At 42.9% G+C, this 25,769-nt stretch overlaps 2 protein-coding genes across 2 annotated transcripts; both read left to right on the top strand.

Moving 5' to 3' along the window:
* Nucleotides 1–3,884: 3,884 nt before the first annotated feature.
* LOC309803779 (uncharacterized protein) lies at nt 3,885–7,021 on the top strand (the record flags this gene model as incomplete). The annotated part of the gene is made up of 1 exon (XM_082620495.1): nt 3,885–7,021. The coding sequence occupies one exon, from the start codon at nt 3,885–3,887 to the stop codon at nt 4,191–4,193; it is 309 nt and encodes a 102-aa protein (XP_082476621.1). The 3' UTR covers nt 4,194–7,021.
* On the top strand, nt 4,258–7,021 carry LOC309805418 (putative ATP-dependent RNA helicase DDX23; the record flags this gene model as incomplete). The annotated part of the gene is made up of 2 exons (XM_082623318.1): nt 4,258–4,275; nt 4,314–7,021. The coding sequence occupies 2 exons, from the start codon at nt 4,258–4,260 to the stop codon at nt 6,339–6,341; spliced, it is 2,046 nt and encodes a 681-aa protein (XP_082479444.1). The 3' UTR covers nt 6,342–7,021.
* Nucleotides 7,022–25,769: the final 18,748 nt, after the last annotated feature.

The raw sequence follows: 25,769 nt of genomic DNA on the forward strand, positions 1-25,769 counted from the left end.
AAAGAAGGCAAAGAAAAACGATTTAAACAACTCCTCTAGTTGAAGAAACAAAACAGCATGAGAAATGAGCTTGTTTTGGCAGGGTGGACTTCTTTGTGGTTCAGGAAAGTAGGGAAATGTCTGATACTGGATTTCCTTGTCATTCTCTCCTTTGATGTGTGTCTATTTTTCATCCTCTGGGTGCACTGCGCCCCACTCTCTGACTTCTGTAGTTGGGATTCCTGGGGCTTCCTGGCCCATTCCCACACAGCAATTTGCTACCAGATCTCCCCACTTTGGTCCTTTCAAGGCTGCATATTCTTGACCTGATGTCACGCCCATCACATTGGAGAAGGAGCAGAACCTGTCAAACTACCAGCTTAGAGCCTAAGGAGAAGCTCCCATCCTTAACTTCACACTTGATCGTTTTTAATTTCACTACTTACAATATATTGTTGACATAGTGCTTTTTTCTTTCTCCACTTATTTATTCACATGTTTTAAATTAAATATGTATCCAAATTAACCCCAAAGTAAATTTTTATTAAATCCAAATTTTTAGTTTAATCCTTATCAATACTTCCTAACACCTATTATCTGTAAGATAGTTAGGTGTCTAAACTGACAGGAGATACCAAAGTAATCCTATTAAAGTGTCTGCATTAGGACCAAGTTAGCACTGGCTGCTGTAGCTGTGAGGACTCTTTTCTCCTGGGAGTAATCCCAGGATCAGATGGACCTTGCAAGTTGATTCATCTGTCTTTGGTTGAGACGTCAAGACTGGGATCAAAAGTTCCCAGAATATAATCTCGTTCCCTCTCTGTGTATTTTACCAAAGCCCCAGGCAGCTTTGCTGATTGGTTGCACTATCCATCTGCAGACTAGATGATGACTCGATGTATTCTTTCTGCTCTGTGGACTATGAATTTGTGTTTTACAGAGTACAAAGTGCTTTATTGTGCCATTTTTTTGTTTCTCCACTGTGAAGTGTAGGTAACATTCCTATTTCACACATGAGAAAATAGATCTAGGGAAGTTCAGTAACCTTTGTAAGGAGACAACAAAAGGAAGCCAGAGATTTCTGATCCAGCGTTCTTAATGTTGCAATATGTTCATACAGAATTTTCAGCAGCCTCTCATCCTAAGGAGTGTGCTCAGTGGGGCTGTAAACATCTATTCAAGTCCCTTCTATTTGTAGCAGCTATGAAAGAATCTTGTTCTAAATTGAGAAACACATGGAATTTAATATGTCCTTTAATGTTACATACATGATACATACATAGTTAACATAAATGTTACCACATAAAATATCTTTTCTTGCCTAGAATGTGAATGAATTTGGCCGTCAACCAATCCTGGTCATTTGTGGATTCTTAATATTAAGTTGCTTTCCTCTGTCTGAGATTTTTCAAAACTCTGTTAAGATTCCATTGGACATGATTAATTTGGAATTCACAATAATTCATCTGTAGGAGACCAGATAATTGCTGTGTTTCCAACTCTACAAGCGGGCATTTTTGCAAGGGAATGGCTTGTAGTCCTAGAGAAATTTATAAGTGCATTGAAGAATACCTGTCATTTAATTTAGACTCATTTGCAGTTGGCACGTTAATTATGAATGCCACTGAAACTGATGGAGATTAGGAAGATTTGATTAGCTTGTTAATGCTGCAAACATTTCAATGTTATAATAATAATTTATTGATTATTTCTGGGGCTGACTGTTCTTCTGTAGATCTATTCTTTCTTCCTGGGCACAGAGCTTCCCAGCCAGACTATCTTTCGCAGCCTCCCTGGTAGAAAGGTGTAGTTATGTGACTAAATTAGGGCCAATGGATGTGAGCAGAGGTTGGATTCAATCTAAGTACAGGTCATCTCCAACTTGGAGACAAGCAGCATTTTTACACTCAGGCTCTTTTTCCTCTGCCCACCTGGAGATGAGGTGTTGCCACTTTCACCCATGTTGCCACTCTCAGAGGACAGCAGAGTGATTGAGTGAAAGGAACCAGGGTCTCTAAATGGCATCATGGCGTAGAGCTGCCCTGCTGACCCAAGCTGGCTGGGCTATTATGTGAAATAAACGGAAGCCACTGTGTTGTGGAGTTTCTGCTACAGTAGCCTCGCTTATCATCTAATAGAGTAAAACCCCAGGGTAACGCTAATGTGACCTGTCATAATGCAACAGTGTTTGAGATGCAATTGTCAATTTCTGGTTGATAGCTTTCCTCTTGGTCTTGTTCTCAAACTGAGGTGGGCTAGAGCCTTCTCTTTACGCAGGATTGGGGGACAGTTAGGAAAAAAGTGCCTTACGATCATATGGGAATTTCCCAGGTCAGTATGTTCACAATATCTCTCTTTTTATTCCTTCAGAGACAGTCAGAGACAGTAGAAGCTGAAAATGAATATTTGTTATTAACCTTGAATGGCAGCTTTGCAACATGCTGCTAATTCTTTGACCCTGTTCCCATGGAGAGGCAGGGTCTCTCTCCCCTTCCATTGATGCTGGCCTGGCCTTAGTTGACTTGCTCGTAACCAATAAAATGCGGCAGTAGTGATGCTGCTGACTCCACAGACAGTCACGTAATGCAAGTCAGCTCCACCTTGCTTCCTTGGCCACTGACCACGTAAGAAGTCTGACTCCCTCAAGGAGGTCAGGCTGTACAAAAGCCCGGGTTATGGGGAAAGGTCACTGTAGGGGCTCCGGTTGATGGTCCCAGGTGAGACTCCAGTCAGTGGCCAACACCAACTGCCAGCATCGGAGGTCACCATCTTGCACGCCCAGCCCAGTCGAATCTTCAGATGACGGCAGCGTCCACTGACGTCTGACCACAGCCATGCGACAGACCCTAACCAAAAACTGCCCAAATGAGATTTCCCCAAATCCCTGGCCCACGGAGGCCGTGAGCATAATAAAGCAATTGTTGTACACCACTGGGTTTACACAAGCAGTAGTGACTAGTACACTTTGCCATTATACCATCACCTGTTTTGCACAGTTGGCGTTTTGATTTCCACTTGCCAACTTTTGGTGCAGTTTTCCTGTCAGTATGACTTCAAGGGCAAGGACTTTACAAACGTTCCTTATGTTACTTACTCTTTACGACACCCTGACCAAGTAGATGTGATTATTATTCCCATTGTACAGCTCAGGAATCTCAGGCATCATTGGCCAGGGTCTTGCTGCTCTGCCTCACTGCGCTATCATCTCTGCTGCTTGAGTCATAGAACTTCAGACTTTGGTGACACATTGAACTGACCCAGATCAATTTCCACCTCCCACCTCTTCCTTCCCATCTGGGTTACATACAAGAACCTGGAGGCTTAGGATGGTGTCACATGACTCATCTGTGGGACACGTCAGTAGTTGACAACAAGGGAAAACAATTGTCTCCATGCTGGGCTTGATACTCACTATACTACTCAGCAAAGTCAAACTTTTTTTAACTCCTTCGAACAACCTTTTAGTACAAACTATTTTCTGAGTAAACATGATGCATCTCCTTGGAGGAAATGAATGCACCTATATTTAGCATAGACCTACAAATATATTAAAAGTGTTCAACTATACTAAAACGTCAAATCTGTATTTGTTAAAGAAATCTACAATTTTGATTCTATTGAATAAGACCTCTAAATCTAAGGCATTCATTATTATGTTACTGCATGATACTCTATTATTAATGACCACATTTGGTATTGCATCAGCAAATACCATTTTTACCTTGGGTGATGTGTCTCTGACATGTTGTCCTGACCAAGATCATCCATTTTCTAGACCCAGCAACTGCAAATGTGGAAAATAAGACTCTGTCTATAAAAGTGATGGATTTTGGACCAGGAAATGGGAAAGATGGCGACTGCTCGGCGACGTTGAGGCCGCGTTGGGCAGTTCGGACTCAAGAGTGATGGCAGGAGAGCTGGCTGATAAGAAGGACCATGAGGCATCACCTTCCAAGGAGGAAAGGAAACGATCTCGGACTCCTGACAGAGAACGGGATAGAGCCCGAGACCGGAAGTCTTCCCCATCTAAAGACAGGAAACGGCATGGTTCAAGGGAAAGGCGTCGAGGAGGCAGCCGTTCTCGTTCCCGTTCCCGTTCCAAGTCTGCAGAAAGAGAATGCCGGCACAAAGAACGAGAGCGAGATAAGGAGCGTGATCGGAATAAGAAGGACCGAGATCGGGATAAGGATGGGCACAGACGGGACCGCAAGTGATCCAGTTTATCTCCTGGCCGAGGAAAAGATTTTAAATCTCTGAAAGACAGAGACTCTAGGAAGGATGAAGAGGATGAACATGGTGATAAGAAGCCTAAGGCCCAGCCATTATCCCTGGAGGAACTTCTGGCCAAGAAAAAGGCTGAGGAAGAAGCTGAGGCTAAGCCCAAGTTCCTCTCCAAAGCAGAACGAGAGGGTGAAGCCCTAAAGCGACAGCAGCAGGAGGTGGAGGAGCAGCAGAGGATGCTTGAGGAAGAGAGGAAGAAAAGGAAACAGTTCCAAGACTTGGGCAGGAAAATGTTGGAAGACCCTCAGGAACGGGAACATCGGGAACGCAGGGAGAGGATGGAGTGGGAGACCAACGGAAATGAGGATGAGGAAGGGCGGCAGAAGATCCGGGAGGAGAAGGATAAGAACAAGGAACCGCATGCCATTAAGGAGCGTTACCTGGGTGGCATCAAGAAGCGGCGCCGGACGAGGCATCTCAATGACCGCAAGTTTGTCTTTGAGTGGGATGCATCTGAGGACACTTCCATTGACTACAACCCCCTGTACAAAGAACGGCATCAGGTGCAGTTGCTGGGGCGAGGCTTCATTGCGGGCATTGACCTAAAACAGCAGAAACGAGAGCAGTCACGTTTCTATGGAGACCTAATGGAGAAGAGGCAGACGCTGGAAGAAAAGGAGCAGGAGGAGGCAAGACTCCGCAAACTTCGTAAGAAGGAAGCCAAGCAATGCTGGGATGGTCGGCATTGGTCCCAGAAGAAGCTGGATGAGATGACAGACAGGGACTGGCGGATCTTCCGTGAGGACTACAGCATCACCACCAAAGGTGGCAAGATCCCCAATCCCATCCGATCCTGGAAGGACTCTTCTCTGCCTCCACACATCTTGGAGGTCATCGATAAGTGTGGCTACAAGGAGCCGACACCTATCCAGCGTCAGGCAATTCCCATTGGGCTACAGAATCGTGACATCATTGGAGTGGCTGAGACTGGCAGCGGCAAGACAGCAGCCTTCCTCATCCCGTTGCTGGTCTGGATTACCACTCTCCCCAAAATTGACAGGATCAAAGAGTCAGACCAGGGCCCTTACGCCATCATCCTGGCCCCCACTCGTGAGCTGGCTCAGCAGATTGAGGAAGAGACCATCAAGTTTGGGAAGCCGCTAGGCATCCACACTGTGGCTGTCATTGGCGGCATCTCCAGAGGAGACCAGGGCTTCAGGCTGCGCATGGGTTGTGAGATAGTGATTGCTACTCCAGGACGTCTGATTGATGTGCTGGAGAACCGCTACCTGGTGCTGAGCCGCTGTACCTATGTGGTTCTGGATGAGGCAGACAGGATGATTGATGTGGGCTTTGAGCCAGACGTCCAGAAGATCCTGGAGCACATGCCTGTCACCAACCAGAAGCCAGACACGGATGAGGCCGAGGACCCTGAGAAGATGTTGGCCAACTTCGAGTCAGGAAAACATAAGTACCGCCAAACAGTCATGTTCACAGCCACCATGCCGCCAGCGGTGGAGCGTCTGGCCCGGAGCTATCTTCGGCGACCTGCTGTGGTGTACATTGGCTCTGCCGGCAAGCCCCACGAACGTGTGGAACAGAAGGTCTTCCTCATGTCAGAGTCTGAAAAGAGGAAACAGCAGCTGGCAATCTTGGAGCAAGGCTTTGATCCCCCCATCATCATTTTTGTCAACCAGAAGAAGGGCTGTGATGTTTTGGCCAAATCCCTGGAGAAGATGGGGTACAATGCTTGTATGCTGCATGGTGGAAAAGGCCAGGAGCAGCGAGAGTTTGCACTATCCAGCCTCAAGGCTGGGGCCAAGGATATTTTGGTGGCTACAGATGTGGTGGGTCGTGGTATCGACATCCAAGATGTGTCTATGGTTGTCAACTATGATATGGCCAAAAACATGGAAGATTATATCCACCGCATTGGCCGCATGGGAAGAGCAGGCAAGAGTGGTGTGGCCATTACCTTCCTCACCAAAGAGGACTCTGCTGTGTTCTATGAGCTGAAGCAAGCCATCCTGGAGAGCCCGGTGTCCTCCTGCCCCCCAGAGCTAGCCAACCACCCCGATGCCCAGCACAAGCCAGGCACCATCCTCACCAAGAAGCGCCGGGAAGAGACCATCTTTGCCTGACACAGCGCTCTCCCTGAGGTTCAGGGCTGTGCCCTGGAGCCTGTTCTTCAGGACCCTCACATCTCTTCCCAGGTCTGCACTCTTATGGGGGCTTAGGAAACAATCAGACTCCCTGGCCCAGACCCTCAGGTCTGAAGGCCTGAGTGTGGGGCTGTAAGAAGAGAGGAAGCTAGGAGGCAAGGAGAACAAATTACCCTAGGTTTTGGCCCAGCCCTGCCCCTCTGGCGGGCTTTGGGATTGCATTGGGCCATCAGCTCTTGCCAGGTATGGGGGCAGCCAGTTGGCACTGCCCTCCTAGACTGAACAAAACCTGGCTGCCGGGCTGGGACTTCTTCGGCACAGACGTGACTGCGTAAGCTGCAGCACCATCACTGCCCTAGATGACCCAGGGGATCTGGCACTGAGGAGTATGGATCTTGGACTCTTACTGTCATTTTGACAGCTGTTTGCCCTTTCAGATGATAAAACAAGTGGAGAGCCTTGTTTAGAGTTGTGCACGGCCCCTGTGCCAAGGGGTACTGTGCACTCTAGGCATCCCTCACCCAGGGAATTTTTTAGCAGGTGTGGGGATGGGGAGCTGGCTGAGTCCTTCTTGAAGTCAGAGTGAACTTTCTGTTTTCTATTCTCTGAGAAGAGTTTGTATGTTCTGAGAATAAATACACGAATATTAAAAAAAAAAAGTGATGGATTTTAGTTTTTCTGAAGAGATTTGTATTATGCTTAGTACTGGTCGATGGGAATATGCAATTGACAGTAAATAGAAACTCTCATAACATTTATGCTTGAAGCATAACACTCCTTCCAGGATGTCCTTCCTATTGCTAATTCAATGAATGAAATCTATTTGGATAAGTTGGTAGTGTCTTCTTTTTGTTCATCTTGAAGCATGGTGGAGTTTTTCATGATATAAACACAAAAATGTATAACGTAAAAATTCATAGCAGTAAAAGCTAAAACAAAGAGCTTATTATGTGCCAGACAGTGCTGTGTGCACTTTTAGATGTGTTAGACCATTGTGTTCTCAAAACAACTATGCAAGGTAGGTAATATCCCCATTTATCCAAGTGGGGAGACTGAGGCACTGACACCCCTTTACACTCGACCAAAGCAGTGAGGACTCTATAAAGAGCTTTTGGGTTTGTTGGGTGTCTTTATTGATATAAAATGTGTTAAGAATTAAGACTGAAAAAATTTAAATGTGAATCCTTTTAAAAATACTAAAATCATCACATATTAACATTAATACATTTTTAAGAAAATAAGTATAATTCCTCCAAATACTGCAATGTTAAGAGTGAATTTATTTTACCCCTTTTCAAATGTCTTTCACATCCAGCATGAACAGACGACAACGGGATTTTCCTCTCTGCGTCTGCACTCAGTCTACTGTACGACACACATCACGTAGATGGTGCAAACTCCCTGTAACCTGATGGGAGAACAAGACTGAAAAGGGAAAATAACATCTTAATATTATTATGAAAATAGCAACCCCCCTGAAACGTTCTTGGTGACAGGCAGGGGTCCCTGGATCACAGTTTGAGAACCACTGCCCTACACTTTCCTGCCTTTTGGTGCACAGGGGAGATGTCTTTCCTTAAGAAGTAGTGTCCTCACGTAAACCCGGGCCTGGAGTGTAGTAGGAGTAGGACCTGTGTGGTCAGAGGCTGCGGTGCCATCCAGGTTCTGCACCTGGTGCTTCTTGGCCTTCACTAAGTTACTTGTTTCTCTGTGTCTCAGATCCCTCATCTGAAATAGGGCTGGTCATGTATCCCTTCCAGGGGCATTGTAGCCATTCCAAAAGCTAGGTGACAAAGTACCGAACAGGTGCTGACACACAGAGAATGCCTTTATAAAGGGTAGCCTTTATTTCAGATTGGCCAGTGATGGCGAGGAAAGGAAGGAGAAGGGGCACACATTCCTACTTCTAGAGAGGACCGACTCCACTCACGCCAAGCCTAGAAGTAGCCTCATGTCTGTTCAGGCCAGGTTTTGATGCCACATGATTTACAAAACATCATTCAGTGTTCAGAGCTCTGGGCATGTTTGGACAGATTGTGGGCTTTACCAAATGTTACTGTGCCAGCACCAAGCTACGGATCATGCCGGTGCAATTTCATTCAATGCTCTCCACTCCATGACCAAGAAGCAGACATCTCAGGATCCAGAAAGATCTTTGCTACTTTTTGCCTTTCAACCAGATTTACAGGATCCCAGGTTTGCAGCAGTGGCCTCTGACTTTCTATCCATGCCTGTTGCCTGTAATTAAAAGGCTAAACATTGGGCTTCCCTGGTGGCACAGTGGTTGAGAGTCCGCCTGCCGATGCAGGGGACACGGGTTCGTGCCCCGGTCTGGGAGGATCCCACATACCACACAGCGGCTGGGCCCGTGAGCCATGGCCGCTGAGCCTGCGCGTCCGGAGACTGTGCTCCACAATGGGAGAGGCCACAACAGTGAGAGACCTGCGTACCGCAAAAAGAAAAAAAAAAAAAAAGGCTAAACGTTTATTATATTTGGGTGGTGAGAGAGTTAGACGTGCGGAGTATGTATGTGTGCACATATGTGTGTTTCAAAATGAACCCAATGGCAGTCACAGATGAGTTAAGGAATGCAGAGAAAGTTTATATTTCATTTGTTGAAAATCCACCTTAGCCAGGAGCCCAATTTCCTGAAGAATAAAGATAAGGTGAGATGATCTGTTTTACATACCGATAAAACCCTTTACCTACTACACTCATAAAGATAGAAATTACACACAAGGCCACATTAAAAACATCTGTAAACAAGAGCCCAAACTGATTATTTCAGGTTCATAATCTCTAATTTACAGAATTTCAGGGAGAAATCGACCCTGAAGTTGTTTGAAGATAAAAGTTCTGGCTATGAATTAATGTTGAAAAATATGAAAGGATTACAGGTACTTGGAAGGAAACGTCTGAGGGATTCATCAGAATTTGAAACTGTACAAATATATGACAGAGCTTGGGGACCTTGAGAAACCACTTCACCATTGCTTTCTGTTGGATTTTATAATTTGCAGCTTCAAAGAAAAAATAATTTTAAATGATTTTTTAAGCCTCTACCTACATTATTATTCCAAGTTTAGAGGGAAATAAATTTCATTTATTTGGAGATCGTACATGCCAAAAATGTAAGCACTCTGTTCCATTGATTCTTACTTAAATACATCTATACATTTGAAAGTATATTCGACGTCTTTAAGTTTGCCACTGTCAGCATCGTGGTATTAAAATGTCCCCTCCTCAACCGTTTCAAAATTCAGCAAGTATTTGTTAAAAGGCTAACTTTTTATACTACTTTTATTTAAGTAGATTTTTATTTAAGTAGATATGGCTGCTGCAGTGAGTTGGGAGGACTTGATTTTTCTCCTTTAATCTCCCTTCCTTCCTTCCTTCTCTCCTTCCTTCCTTGATGTCTTCCTTCCTCCCTTCTCTCTCTGTCTCTTTCTTTCTTTCTTTTTTCTTTCTTTCTTCCTTTCTTTCTTTCTTTCTTGTTGTTATGTTACCCTTCAAAAGTGGATTTTAATGTTTCTATGGACAGTAAAACACTGAAACTTCATTGCCTTCATTATCTAGAGTTCTTTTAGGAACAACAATTACAATCACAACATTTAGCTGAACCCAGGGCTTCTCCCAAGATCCCTGGTAACGAGGATGTGACAGGAAACCTGGGCTCATGGATGCCTATCTAATTTCGTTACCGTGGATACACCAACTCGACCACTCAAACCTGTGTTGTAGTGGATGCTGTGGTGTGCTGCCTGATCACCCCTCCAGGACTGAGGCACTCGTTCACCCACAGGTCAGGAGAGCTGGCCTTTGATGCCTCGCTGATGAGCCCCTCTCCGGGAACAGCCCTTAGCAGAAGGAAGCCGCCCTGCCCAAGGCCACACCCCCTCTGCATCCAGTGGCTGGCCCCCTTGCCTAGATCAGGACAACTCTGACAGCTTTCCCATCTCCAGAGCTTTCCGTGGGACTGCTTAAGGCCTTTATTGCAACTGCATCATAGTTCAACTTCTCCCTATGTGGATTCCCTTTTCTCTCACTTGCTTATAGGTATAGATCCCCAAAGCACTCCCCAGTAAAAAGTCCTGAATGTAAATCTCCATCTCAAAGTTTGTTTTCAGGGAAGAATAACTAAAAGCAACGGTGGCAGGAAAGACCCAAGGAAGGAGGCTCTTACATGGGATCTGGTGCTGGGTCACCAGCTGGCTGCAGTCAATGAGGGCACCATCTCTGGGGGTGGGTGGAGTACTGTTAGCCCCCAGCACGCTGTAGCCCTGCAATTGTTAGTGGCGAGACAGCTGGGAGGGAATGCAGAGATGGGTGCAGGATCTGGGCATCTGAGACATTCAAGGGAAGTGGTGATTGTAGGGACAGTGGAATTGGATGGTTGTTGCTGAGCACTATACAATGACTTAGAGAAAGGCAGTGAAAGGCTGGAGTGATTAATCACCAATCTAAGTCGAAGTGTGAAAGCCAAAAGGCTATGGAAGTTTATAAAGAGACCCTTGCCTCTTGCAGCCAGAGGCAGAAAAAAATGCCAGAATTCAACCTTGGACTTAATTGGAAGGCCAGCAGAGCTCCAGAGAAGTTTGAATTTTCAACCCCAGCAAGTCTGCTATGCCAAGGTCAAGGCCCTAACTGGGAGTAAATGAGGTGCTGAGACTTGGGACGCAGACATCTGTGTTCATGCACTATTAAATATCTCGAATCACCAAATGCCCTTGAACCCTCTGGGCCTACTCTTCCCTATGAAAAACTAGTGCTGCCCCCTTGCTTGAAGATGAGGGAGAAGCCTCTTCATCATCAACAAAAGACAACAGGCTCCCAACTCAGGGTCCGCCCCTAACTCCATCCCTCGACACTAAGGATGGAGTTAGGGGCACTATCTAGAATGGGGATCGGCAACTACAGCCTATGGGTCAAGTCCAGCCTGTAGTCCGCTGTTTTGGACATAAAGTTTTATTGAAACACAGCTATGCCCATTCAGTTACATATTGTCTATGGCTGCTTTCATGCCGCAGTGAGAGACTTGAAGAGTTGCAACAGAGCCTAAAACATTTACTACTATTTACTGGCTCTTTATAGGGAGGGTTTGCTGACCTCTGAACTAGAGTCAAGTCATAATAAAACCCAGCAGGAGAAGTGCTGGTCCTGATCAGGGAGTAAAGAGAAAATACACTAAAGAAGATGAAGGTCCTAGCCAACAAATACTAGCAGAAGTGGAAGAGTGCTTATGGGATTGAATTCTGAAGGGCCTGGATTAAGGAGGTTGGATAAAGGAGAGTTTCTCCATATGAAAGAACTCTCCTGACATATAGGGTTTAACAGTCTCTTGGTTGGCTCTTGGAAGCTTAGGAAAACAACGACCACGTTAAGTGGAGGAGATATGTGAGCAACGCCTTGACAAACGCTGGAGAAAGAGATTGAAATTCTCCAAGAAGCAGGCACGCTAGGGTGGATATACTCTGTACGACTGGAAAATCCACCAGTTCACTGTGTTTCATAGGAGTACCCAGAGGACACTCCATTTACCAAAGCTGTAAGGAATGAGCTGGTGAGAGGGGCATCCTCTTACCTGAGAATCATCATGAGACTGTCCTCTGCAGGCAGGGCTGATGCTATAGACGATGCTGATATAGAACTGGGATCCCTGAGAACAAAGAGGACGATAAGATCCCAGATTGATAGGGGTCAAGTGGCAGAACTGAAACACTGGAAGGAAAGAGAATGCAATTATAATGAGAGTGGCAAGGGGACCCTCCCTCACAGAGAGCCATGGAGATGACCAATAGAGCCCGGTGGTGGTAAGGACAGGTAGAGGGGTAACTCACAAGGATAAAACTAACAAACCCCCCACTGAAAAGTCACAGCCAATTTCCAGACCCGAGCCAGTCCTTCAACCCCTAAAATGTTGCCTAAAGGAAAGGTTGGTTTGAGGAAGGATCCTGCTATACCAAGGCAAGTGCCTATGGTAATAATTTCTCTGGTCTTTACCCAAAGGTCTGTGACCATTTCCTTGGATAACTCTGCAGTGGTTTCCGAGATATTTCAGGGACTCCTGGACAAGACAATCTCCATTGATACTCAGAGATTTTTATGTTTCATCATGGCTCTTTACTAACCTTGGGTCTTATGAGGGGTAGGTAGTAAAATATCCAGGCCCAGCATTGTTCACAGTGGGTTCTTTGGCTCCAGGGATCCATCTGGTGATCATTTGTTCAGTCTCTGAATGTGTCAGGAAATGGATGTCCTTAGTAGTTGACAGAATCTCTTTATTATTATTATTATATTTACATCTTTATTGGAGTATAATTGCTTTACAATGGTGTGTTAGTTTCCGCTTTATAACAAAGTGAATCAGGTATACATATACATATGTTCCCATATCTCCTCTCTTTTGCGTCTCCCTCCCTCCCACCCTCCTTATCCCGCCCATCCAGGTGGTCACAAAGCACCGAGCTGATCTCCCTGTACTATGCGGCTGCTTCCCACTAGCTATCTACCTTACGTTTGGTAGTGTATATATGTCCATGCCACTCTCTCACTTTGTCACAGCTTACCCTTCCCCCTCCCCATATCCTCAAGTCCATTCTCAAGTAGGTCTGTGTTTTTATTCCCATCTTACCCCTAGGTTTTTCATGATATTTTTTTTTCTTATATTCCATATATATGTGTTGGCATACGGTATTTGTCTTTCTCTTTCTGACTTACTTTACTCTGTATAACAGACTCTAGGTCCATCCACCTCACTACAAATAACTCACTTTCATTTCTTTTTATGGCTGTGTAATATTCCATTGTATATATGTGCCACATCTTCTTTATCCATTCTTCCGATGATGGACACTTAGATTGTTTCCATCTCCTGGTTGTTGTAGAGCTGCAACGAACATTGTACATGATTCTTTTTGAATTATGGTTTTCTCAGGGTATATGCCCAGTAGTGGGATTGCTGGGTCATATGGTAGAGTGAGCTATTGTAGTGCAGAAGGCCACATGGAGGACCCTGAGACTTTCCCACTACAGTTGAGAGAGTAAATAAAAAACAGTATCACATTCGGGGAGAACAGCAGCAAGATCTGTCACCTCAACCACTCAACACTGCAAGGGTGGTGGTCCCATCATGCCTCCATTGAATTCCACACTCTGCCCCATTTAAAACCAGGATGCTGATAACTGAGAACAGACTTAGTGTATCTGTTACCACTGCTATATATCCAAACTGCCAACACAGAATCCAACACTGAGGCCTCCATACAGCATCCTCCCCCGAGGAGACTAACCAGTTACTTGTTAGCAACTTGATTGCATAGGATCCCTTTCAATCTGCAAGTGGCAATGAAGTATCTAGACCAGAACTGACACATATTCCAAGAAACTGCTTTGCCTTCCCTGCCTAAAGGATTCAGTCATCCCTGCCATCCATGAGTTTATAGATTATATGATAAACTGGCATGGGATTCTACATAATGTAACCCTGGACCAAGAATCCCATTTTATAGCAACCAGGTCCTACCTACACCAAACCACACCACCCAGAATCCTCCTGCCTAACAGAGATTTTGGAAAACACAGCTAAGGTGACAGCCTGGAGATGATGCCCTTTGAGGATGGGTTGGCATTAAATCAACGCCCATTATATAGTGCTGTGCTCCCAATAGGTGGAATTGATTGGTCCATAAAACAAGGATTGGAAGTAGGCTTGACCCACTTAAACATTATTCTCAGTGACCTGCTTGGGGAATTTGTGCTCCTTATCACTGCACATTTAGTCTCTCGGGCCCTGGTTTTCAGGGAGAGAATGCTTCCATCAAGGGACATGGCAAGAATTCCATTAAACTTGAAGCTACGGCTGCTGTCTAGTTATAGCCACATCCACACACAGGGATGCACTAGGCTGTTCCTTGGTACTCCCTCGCCGAAGTTTGAAGGTAAGTGAGCAAGTACCATAGCTATGGGTTGAATTTGGCCATTTAGCACCACAGGCATGTCCTCCAGGTGACCTAGGGCGCTCAGAGCCCTCAGGGATGAGAATCTGCGTCACCCCACCAGGTAAGCCAATCTGACTAGCCATAGTGCTGTCTGAGGGGATGGGGACTCTAGAAAGGAGAGTTGAAGAGGGAGATGGCGGTACCGGCTGTAGTGGCAGGGGCTACTGTAGTACATCCCAATAACCTTCCGCTTATAAGTTTCCCAAGAAAAAGAGATCATGCAGAATCCCATGGAGCTATTCTCAGATGGGATGAAATTACTGTACAAAGGAACTGGATTTGGAGGGCTCGAGGGGTGAACTGTAATGGATCTAGGGGTCTCCCCTTCAGGACGAAAGCATTCATTGCCCAAGCAGTCAGAAGACTTGACTCTGACCTCTGCAAAGGCACTCACCAGTGAGACCCACTCAGGAATGGCCCTTGGCCAAAAGGTGTTACCTTTGTCAAGGTTAGAGCCAAGTTCCAGTGGCATCCGGAAATGGGCCTCTGTGAGGATACAAAGGCCTGGCACCCTTGCCTCCATTTTGGCCTCTGAAGGGCCATGGCCGCTTCCTGTCTCCCTGTGGTATTTGCTGAGGCTTCTTCTGCAACTGCAGCCCGGCTCAGCTTCTCCCTGTGCCCCATCCTGTCTCCTTCAGCCCTCATGGTGGGTATCTGAGAGCACCTCCCCCCAAAAGCCCCTGCATGAGACCTTCCATCTCTGAAGCTGGTTCCCAGGAACCCAAGACTGGGCTCTGGTTTAGGCATCTTACAAATGCATTTTCCCAGCTGTTGTAGCTCTGGGGTTAAAACAGACCTGTGAGTGAGAGTAAATAATTTTCCCTTACAAATTGAAAATTAAAATATTTAGTAGTTTCATTCAGCAGAAAACATTTTGCTGAACACAAATGGCTTTGTTTCGATGGGAAAGCAATCTCCACATAACATCTCATCTTTCAATGAGCTTTTGGTGCTTCAATTATTTATTTTTTAATCAAGTTTTAATCCACTGTTTGGGTAGATGTTTCTGAAGTATTTTTTAATGTAGTAAGTTTCAAAAAAAATTAGATCTCCATCTGTCATTATATAGAATGTGTGGACAGATGGTGAATGGAATTATTTTTAACCCCTGAATGCTATTAGCTTGCTTCACGGTCTCCTTGGAAGAGAAGGGCTGTTATGATTGTACTTTTCCTTCCTCCACTCACAATTAATTTTGCTTCACTTTGGAACCTTTAGCATCAGATTTTGGGGAAAAAGTCCAACCATCACCTTAACCTCTTTAAAGAGGATCACAGACAACTGATCTGCAAATTTATCTTCTCTTCGCATCTCCAAATTATTTCTTTGCAAAGAGAAAGACATGTTCACTGAGCATGTCATAGATCTTTTAATTCACTGAATTTCTTTCTTAACTTGATTGTTTTGATGCTCTTTCTGTTGAAATGGTGGTAGCGTTAGGTGCCCAAAAGAACGTAGAAGGTGATCGATCTTTTTTTTTTTAATTATCAATTTGAAAACTAATCAGATAATATTTGCAGTGATTCCATTTCAAATATAGATAAGAAATCAATATACGGTACATGGAGCAGGTTTTTATGAGAGTTTTTTTCCTCAGATTATTTATTCCATGACTTTCTAGACCTTGGCATGTATGGGATTTCATTTCTATATGTTTTGATGTCCTCTTAAACATCATTTTTCAGTGTTAAATTTTTTTGTATTAGAGAATTTCCCAAACATACACAAAGGTAGAGAGAATAGTATAATGAACACCCATGTACCCATTGCTCAGCTTCAAGAGTTATCAACATTTTGCACATCTTGTGTATTTACCCATCTCTACCTCCTCCTGCCTGTTTCCACCCCCCCTTTTTTTCCTGGAATATTTGAAGAAATACCAGACATTGCACCATTTTCCTCATAAACTATTTTATATGCATTTAAGTAGTAAGACTAAAAAAATATAACCACCTGAATATTATTATACCCCCCAAATAACGATATCTTAAATATTCTAATACCCAATCTGTATTCAAATGTCCCCAGTTGTCTCAAATTTTTCTTTTACAGTTGGTCTATTCAGATAATAAGTATCAATAACGTTCATAAACTGCATGGTTGTGTATCTCTCAATTATTTTAGTCTACGTGGTCCCCCCTCCCCTCTCATGCCATTGAATTTGTTGGAGAAATCAGATTATTCATCTTTTATAGAATTGTGCCCATTTCTAGAATTGTATGATTGTATTTCTGTGATGTTTTTAACTCATTCCTCTGTTCTCTGTATTTCCTGTAAACTGGTAGTGAGACCTGAGACATGATTTAATTAAAGTTCAAATGTTTTTTCGGTCATAATAGTTTTCTTTTTTTGGAAGGGAGATAAAATCTTTTATTGTGCTTTGCCAGAATTTTGAATCAGTTCAGAAAGTAATACTTTATTTTATTCTTTTTAAATTTTTATTTTACATTGGAGTATACTTGATTAACAATGTTGCATTAGTTGCAGGTGTACAGCAAAGTGATTCAGTTATACATATACATGTATCTATTCTTTTTCAATTTCTTTTCCCATTTAGGTCATAATATTTCTTATGTTGTGTACTTCCTGTAGAATCATATCAAGAGCTTATGAAGTCTGGTTGCCCCACCTTCAGAAACGTCACGAATCCGTCCAGGGGATGTCAGAATGTCCTGCGAGTTTCTTAAGAACATTTCACCTATAATTTTAAGATCCACTGACAACCATTGCTTAGATCCAGAGTTTCATTAAGGATTGAAATGCAATTCTCTTATTGCCATTCTTCTGCATTAGTTAGCCATAATTCTTGTATAAGGAATAATTTATTCTCGTCAATTTTTTGGCTTCTCTGAAACAGAGTTTGTATAGGAAAGGCAGACCAATTCTTTATTCTTTCCATGTATTTATCAATTTCCGAGCAATGACGTAGTGCCCTTATAACATCCAATGGCAACTAGTAAGTTTTTAAAAAAGTATCCTTAGGAACTCATGAGTTTTATACATATAATATTTTAATTGAGTGTGATTATCATTCTTCTTATAGTCATACTGGGCTATTTCGGCTAATGGGATCTCTTACAAGTTGGCCTCCTTTTGACAGGATCTATTTAGTCTTTGATAGTTTCTTGCTTTTATGCATTTCAAGACATCCCAGGCTCATCTTGTACATTTCACATTCCATATAGATCCTCAAAAGGTAATTTACTGGGTCAAAAGGAATAACTGTTGTTTTTTTTTAAAAATATTTATTTATTTATTTATTTTTGGCTGTGTAAAACACACCAGAAATAAAGTAACAAAGATGGCCCCCATTGTGTGTTTATCTGTATCATATAATTTCATCCATCGCATCTGCATTGATATTAGTGAAAAAATAGAAGACAGTTTACCCATGTTATTTCTATCATAAAAAAAAGAATTGTGTATTTCTGACTTAATTTAGCATTTTGTTAAAGGATTCAAAATGTAAGGTCTTTACTTTTACAATAGTGAAAAAAAACAAAAAGGAAGATTAGTGTTCCAACCATCTTATAGCCAAGAAATTCTTCAAATTTATTTGAGTAATGCATCTGATGAAGTGAAATATGTTACTCATCAAAATTAACCTGCCTTTTACTTGAAATTTTACTTGAAAGAATAATATGAGGTTAAAATAGAATGAAAACTGAGTTTGAAAATGAACTTCAAGAATACAGGACACCCAGCTGGTAACTGTCTATCAACCCAGTTATTTGAGGAGAGGCATTTCTTTTATTTTTTTAATTTTATTTTTATTTTTATTTATTTATTTATTTATTTTTTATTTTTAGTTTCCGCTTTATAACAAAGTGAATCAGGTATACATATACATATGTTCCCATATCTCCTCTCTTTTGCGTCTCCCTCCCTCCCACCCTCCCTATCCCACCCCTCCAGGAGATCACAAAGCACGGAGCCGATCTCCCTGTGCTATGCGGCTGCTTCCCACTATCTATCTAACTTACGTTTGGTACTGTATATATGTCCATGCCTCTCTCTCTCTTTGTCACAGCTTACCCTTCCCCCTCCCCATATCCTCAAGTCCATTCTCAAGTAGGTCTGTGTCTTTATTCCTGTTTTACCCCTAGGTTCTTCATGACATTTTTTTTTCTTAAATTCCATATATATGTGTTAACATACGGTATTTGTCTTTCTCTTTCTGACTTACTTCACTCTGTATGACAGACTCTAGGTCTATCCACCTCATTACAAATAGCTCAATTTCGTTTCTTTTTATGGCTGAGTAATATTCCATTGTATATATGTGCCACATCTTCTTTATCCATTCATCCGATGATGGACACTTAGGTTGTTTCTATCTCCGGGCTATTGTAAATAGAGCTGCAATGAACATTTTGGTACATGTCTCTTTTTGAATTATGGTTTTCTCAGGGGATATGCCCCGTAGTGGGATTGCTGGGTCGTATGGTAGTTCTATTTTTAGTTTTTTAAGGAACCTCCATACTGTTCTCCATAGTGGCTGTATCAATTTACATTCCCACCAACAGTGCAAGAGGGTTCCCTTTTCTCCATACCCTCGCCAGCATTTATTGTTTGTAGATTTTTTGATGATGGCCATTCTGACCGGTGTGAGATGATATCTCATTGTAGTTTTGATTTGCATTTCTCTAATGATTAATGATGTTGAGCATTCTTTCACGTGTTTGTTGGCAGTCTGTATATCTTCTTTGGAGAAATGCCTATTTATGTCTTCTGCCCATTTTTGGATTGGGTTGTTTTTTTTTTTGCTATTGAGCTGCATGAGCTATTTATAAATTTTGGAGATTAATCCTTTGTCAGTTGCTTCATTTGCAAATATTTTCTCCCATTCTGAGGGTTGTCTTTTGGTCTTGTTTATGGTTTCCTTTGCTGTGCAAAAGCTTTGAAGTTTCATTAGGTCCCATTTGTTTATCTTTGTTTTTATTTCCATTTCTCTAGGAGGTGGGTCCAAAGGAACTTGCTGTGATTTATGTCATAGAGTGTTCTGCCTATGTTTTCCTCTAAGAGTTTGATAGTTTCTGGCCTTACATTTAGGTCTTTAATCCATTTTGAACTTATTTTTGTATATGGTGTTAGGGAATGATCTAATCTCATACTTTTACATGTCCCTGTCCAGTTTTCCCAGCACCACTTATTAAAGAGGCTGTCCTTTCTCCACTGTACATTCCTGCCTCCTTTATCAAAGATAAGTTGGCCATATGTGCATGGGTTTACCTCTGGGCTTTCTATCCTGTTCCATTGATCTATCTTTCTGTTTTTGTGCCAGTACCATACTGTCTTGATTACTGTAGCTTTGTAGTATAGTCTGAAGTCAGGGAGCCTGATTCCTCCAGCTCCGTTTTTCGTTCTCAAGATTGCTTTGGCTATTCGGGGTCTTTTGTGTTTCCAAACAAATTTTGAAATTTTTTGTTCTAGATCTGTGAAAAATGCCAGTGGTAGTTTGATAGGGATTGCATTGAATCTGTAGATTGCTTTGGGTAGTAGAGTCATTTTCACAATATTGATTCTTCCAATCCAGGAACATGGTATATCTCTCCATCTATTTGTATCATCTTTAATTTCTTTCATCAGTGTCTTGTAATTTTCTGCATACAGGTCTTTTGTCTCCTTAGGTAGGTTTATTCCTAGATATTTTATTCTTTTTGTTGCAATGGTAAATGGGAGTGTTTTCTTGATTTCACTTTCAGATTTTTCATCATTAGTGTACAGGAATGCCAGAGATTTCTGTGCATTAATTTTGTATCCTGCTACTTTACCAAATTCATTGATTAGATCTAGTAGATTTCTGGTAGCATCTTTAGGATTCTCTATGTATAGTATCATGTCATCTGCAAACAGTGACAGCTTTACTTCTTCTTTTCCAATTTGGATTCCTTTTATTTCCTTTTCTTCTCTGATTGCTGTGGCTAAAACTTCCAAAACTAGGTTGAATAAGAGTGGTGAGAGTGGGCAACCTTGTCTTGTTCCTGATCTTAGTGGAAATGGTTTCAGTTTTTCACCATTGAGGACGATGTTGGCTGTGGGTTTGTCATATATGGCCTTTATTATGTTGAGGAAAGTTCCCTCTATGCCTACTTTCTGGAGGGTTTTTATCATAAATGGGTGTTGAATTTTGTCGAAAGCTTTCTCTGCATCTATTGAGATGATCATATGGTTTTTCTCCTTCAATTTGTTTATATGGTGTATCACATTGATTGATTTACGTATATTGAAGAATCCTTGCATTCCTGGAATAAACCCCACTTGATCATGGTGTATGATCCTTTTAATGTGCTGTTGGATTCTGTTTGCTAGTATTTTGTTGAGGATTTTTGCATCTATGTTCATCAGTGATATTGGCCTGTAGTTTTCTTTCTTTGTGACATCCTTGCCTGGTTTTGGTATCAAGGTGATGGTGGCCTCGTAGAATGAGTTTGGGAGTGTTCCTCCCTCTGCTATACTTTGGAAGAGTTTAAGAAGGATAGGTGTTAGCTCTTCTCTAAATGTTTGATAGAATTCACCTGTGAAGCCATCTAGTCCTGGGCTTTTGTTTGTTGGAAGATTTTTAATCACAGTTTCAATTTCAGTGCTTGTGATTGGTCTATTCATATTTTCTATTTCTTCCGGATTCAGTCTTGGCAGGTTGTGCATTTCTAAGAATTTGTCCATTTCTTCCAGGTTGTCCATTTTATTGGCATAGAGTTGCTTGTAGTAATCTCTCATGATCTTTTGTATTTCTGCAGTGTTATTTGTTACTTCTCCTTTTTCATTTCTAATTCTATTGATTTGAGTCTTCTCCCTTCTTTTCTTGATGAGTCTGGCTAATGGTTTATCAATTTTGTTTATCTTCTCAAAGAACCATCTTTTAGTTTTATTGATCTTTGCTATTGTTTCCTTCATTTCTTTTACATTTATTTCTGATCTGGTCTTTGTGATTTCTTTCCTTCTGCTAACTTTGGGGGTTTTTTGTTCTTCTTTCTCTAATTGCTTTAGGTACAGGGTCTGGTTGTTTACTCGAGACATTTCCTGTTTCTTATGGTGGGATTGTATTGCTATAAACTTCCCCCTTAGAACTGCTTTTGCTGCGTCCCATAGGTTTTGGGTCATCGTGTCTCCATTGTCATTTGTTTCTAGGTATTTTTTTATTTCCTCTTTGATTTCTTCAGTGATCACTTCGTTATTAAGTAGTGTATTGTTTAGCCTCCATGTGTTTGTATTTTTTACAGATCTTTTTCTGTAATTGATGTCTAGTCTCATAGCATTGCTGTCGGAAAAGATACTTGATACAATTTCAATTTTCTTAAATTTACCAAGGCTTGATTTGTGACCCAAGATATGATCTATCCTGGAGAATGTTCCATGGGCACTTGAGAACAATGTGTATTCTGTTGTTTTTGGATGGAATGTCCTATAAAGATCAATTAAGTCCATCTTGTTTAATGTATCATTTAAAGCTTGTGTTTCTTTATTTATTTTCATTTTGGATGATCTGTCCATTGGTGAAAGTGGGGTGTTGAAGTCCCCTACTATGATTGTGTTACTGTCGATTTCCCCTTTTATGGCTGTTAGTATTTGCCTTATGTATTGAGGTGCTCCTACGTTGGGTGCATAAATATTTACAATTGTTATATCTTCTTCTTGGATCGATCCCTTTATCGTTACATAGTGTCCTTCTTTGTCTCTTCTAATAGTCTTTATTTTAAAGTCTATTTTGTCTGATATAAGAATTGCTACTCCAGCTTTCTTTTGATTTCCATTTGCATGAAATATCTTTTTCCATCCCCTTACTTTCAATCTGTATGTGTCTCTAGGTCTGAAGTGGGTCTCTTGTAGACAGCATATATATGGGTCTTGTTTTTGTATCCATTCAGCCAATCTGTGTCTTTTGGTGGGAGCATTTAGTCCATTTACATTTAAGGTAATTATTGATATGTATGTTCCTATTCCCATTTCTTTAATTGTTTTGGGTTCGTTATTGTAGGTATATTCCTTCTGTTGTGTTTCTTGCCTAGAGAAGTTCCTTTAGCATTTGTTGTAAAGCTGGTTTGGTGGTGCTGAACTCTCTCAGCTTTTGCTTGTCTGCAAATGTTTTAATTTCTCCATCAAATCTGAATGAGATCCTTGCTGGGTAGAGTAATCTTGGTTGCAGGTTTTTCTCCTTCATCACTTTAATTATGTCCTGCCACTCCCTTCTGGCTTGTAGAGTTTCTGCTGAGAGATCAGCTTTTATCCTGATGGGGATTCCCTTGTGTGTTATTTGTTTTTTCTCCCTTGCTGCTTTTAATATGTTTTCTTTGTGTTTAATTTTTGACAGTTTGATTAATATGTGTCTTGGCATATTTCTCATTGGATTTATTCTGTATGGGACTCTCTGTGCCTCCTGGACTTGATTAACTATTTCCTTTCCCATATTAGGGAAGTTTTCAACTATAATCTCTTCAAATATTTCCTCAGTCCCTTTCTTTTTCTCTTCTTCTTCTGGAACCCCTATAATTCGAATGTTGGTGCGTTTAATGTTGTCCCAGAGGTCTCTGAGACTGTCCTCAGTTCTTTTCATTTTTTTTTCTTTATTCTGCTCTGCAGCAGTTATTTCCACTATTTTATCTTCCACGTCACTTATTCGTTCTTCTGCCTCAGGTATTCTGCTATTGGTCCCATCTAGAGTATTTTTCATTTCATCTATTGTGTTTATAATCGATGCTTGATTCATCTTTAGTTCTTCTAGGTCCTTGTTAACTGTTTCTTGCATTTTGTCTATTCTATTTCCAAGATTTTGGATCATCTTTACTATCATTATTCTGAATTCTTTTTCAGGTAGACTGCCTATTACCTCTTCATTTGTTAGGTCTGGTGGGTTTTTATCTTGCTCCTTCACCTGCTGTGTGTTTTTCTGTCTTCTCATTTTGCTTATCCTACTGTGTTTGGGGTCTCCTTTTTGCAGGCTGCAGATTCATAGTTCCCGTTGTTTTTGGTGTCTGTCCCCAGTGGCTAAGGTTGGTTTAGTGGGTTGTGTAGGCTTCCTGGTGGAGGGGACTAGTGCCTGTGTTCTGGTGGATGAGGCTCGATCTTGTCTTTCTGGTGGACAGGTTCACGTCTGGTGATGTGTTTTGGGGTGCCTGTGGGCTTATTATGTTTTTAGGCAGCCTCTCTGCTAATGGGTGGGCCCGTGTTCCTGTCTTGCTATTTGCCTGGCACAGGGTGACCAGCACTGCCGCTTGCTGGTCGTTGAGTGAAGCTGGGTGCTGGTGTTGAGATGGAGATCTTTTGGAGATTTTCGCCGCTTGATATTATGTGGAGCTGGGAGGTCTCTTGTGGACCCATGTCCTGAAGTTGGCTCTCCCACTTCAGAGGCACAGCACTGACTCCTGGCTGCAGCACCAAGAGCCTTTCATCTACCCGGCTCAGAATAAAAGGGAGAAAATGTAGAAAGAAAGAATTAGTAGAAGAAAGAAAGAGAGAAAGAAAGAAAGAAGGAAAGAAAGGAAGGAATGAAGGAAGGAAGAAAGAAAGGAGGGAGGGAGGAAGGAGGGAAAGAAAGAAGGAAAGAAAGACTGGAGGGAGGGAAGAAAGAAAGAAGGAAAGGAGGGAGGGGGGAGAGAGGGAGGGAGGAAGGGAAGGTAAGAAGAGAAAGAGAGAAGATAAAGTAAAATAGAATAAAGTATGATAAAATGTAGTATTGTTATTAAAATAAAAATGTAATTATTAAAAAAAAACGGACGGATAGAACCCTGGGACAAATGGTGGAAGCAAAGCTATACAGAGAAAATCTCACACGGAAGCATACACATACACATTCACAAAAAGAGAACAGGGGGAAAGAAATCATAAATCTTGCTCTCAAAGTCCGCCTCCTCAATTTGGGATAATTCGTTGTAAAAAGAGGAAAAGGGAAAAAATCTTAAATCTTGTTCTCAAAGTCCACCTCCTCAATTTGGGATGATTCGCTGTCCACTCATGTATTCCACAGATGCAGGGTACATCAAGTTGATTGTGGAGCTTTAATCCGCTGCTTCTGAGGCTGCACAGAGAGATTTCCCTGTCTCTTCTTTGTTCTCACAGCTCCCGGGTCTCAGCTTTGGACTCGGCCCCGCCTGTACGTGTAGGTCGCCGGAGGGCGTCAGTTCTTCGCTCAGACAGGACGGGTTTAAAGGAGCCGCTGATTCGGGGGCTCTGGCTCACTCAGGCCGAGGGGAGGGAGGGACACGCAGTGCGGGGCGAGCCTGTGGCGGCAGAGGCCGGTGTGACATTGCACCAGCCTGAGGCGCGCCGTGTGTTCTCCCGGGGAAGTTGTCCCTGGATCCCGGGACCCCGGCAGTGGTGAGCTGCACAGGCTCCCCGGAAGGGGGGCGTGGACAGTGACCTGCGCTCGCACACAGGCCTTGTGGTGGCGGCAGCAGCAGCCCCAGCGTCCCACGCCCGTCTCCGGGGTCCGCGCCTTTAGCCGCGGCTTGCGCCCGTCTCTGGAGCTTCTTTAAGCAGCGCTCTTAATCCCCTCTCCTTGCGCACCAGGAAACAAAGAGGGAAGAAAAAGTCTCTTGCCTCTTCGGCAGCTCCAGACTTTTTCCCGGACTCCCTCCCGGCTAGCCGTGGTGCACTAACCCCTTCAGGCTCTCTTCCTGCCGCCAGCCCCAGTCCTCTTCCTGCGCTCCGACTGAAACCCGAAACCTGGAAACCTGAGCCTCAGCTCCCAGCCCCGCCCGCCCCGGCGGCCGAGCAGACAAGCCTCTCGGGCTGGTGAGTGCCTGAGGGCACCGATCCTCTGTGCCGGAATCTCTCCGCTTTGCCCTCCGCACCCCTGTGGCTGTGCTCTCCTCCGCTACTCTGAAGCTTTCCCCCTCCGCCACCTGCAGTCTCCGCCCGCGAAGGGGCTTCCTAGTGTGTGGAAACCTTTCCTCCTTCACGGCTCCCTCCCACTGGTGCAGGTCCTGTCCCTATCCTTTTGTCTCTGTTTATTCTTTTTTCTTTGGGGTATGTGGGGAGTTTCTTGCCTTTTGGGGGGTCTGAGGTCTTCTGCCAGCGTTCAGTAGGTGTTCTGTAGGAGTTATTCCACGTGTAGATGAATTTCTGATGTATCTGTGGGGAGGAAGGTGATCTCCGCGTCTTACTCTTCCGCCATCTTCCCCAATCCAGCCGAGGAGAGGCATTTCTTAATACTAGTTCGGCTTATCTGTATATATATATATATGTATATATATATATATTTAACATCTTTCGGAGTATAATTGCTTTACAATGGTGTTTTAGTTTCTGCTTTATAACAAAGTGAATCAGTTATACATATACATATGTTCCCATATCTCTTCCCTCTTGCATCTCCCTCCCTCCCACCCTCCCTATCCCACCCCTCTAGGTGGTCACAAAGCACCGAGCTGATCTCCCTGTGCTCTGCGGCTGCTTCCCACTAGCTATCTAT

The sequence above is a fragment of the Mesoplodon mirus genome, assembly GCF_964341445.2.
Source record: "Mesoplodon mirus genome assembly, chromosome: 5".
Taxonomy (NCBI): domain Eukaryota; kingdom Metazoa; phylum Chordata; class Mammalia; order Artiodactyla; family Ziphiidae; genus Mesoplodon; species Mesoplodon mirus.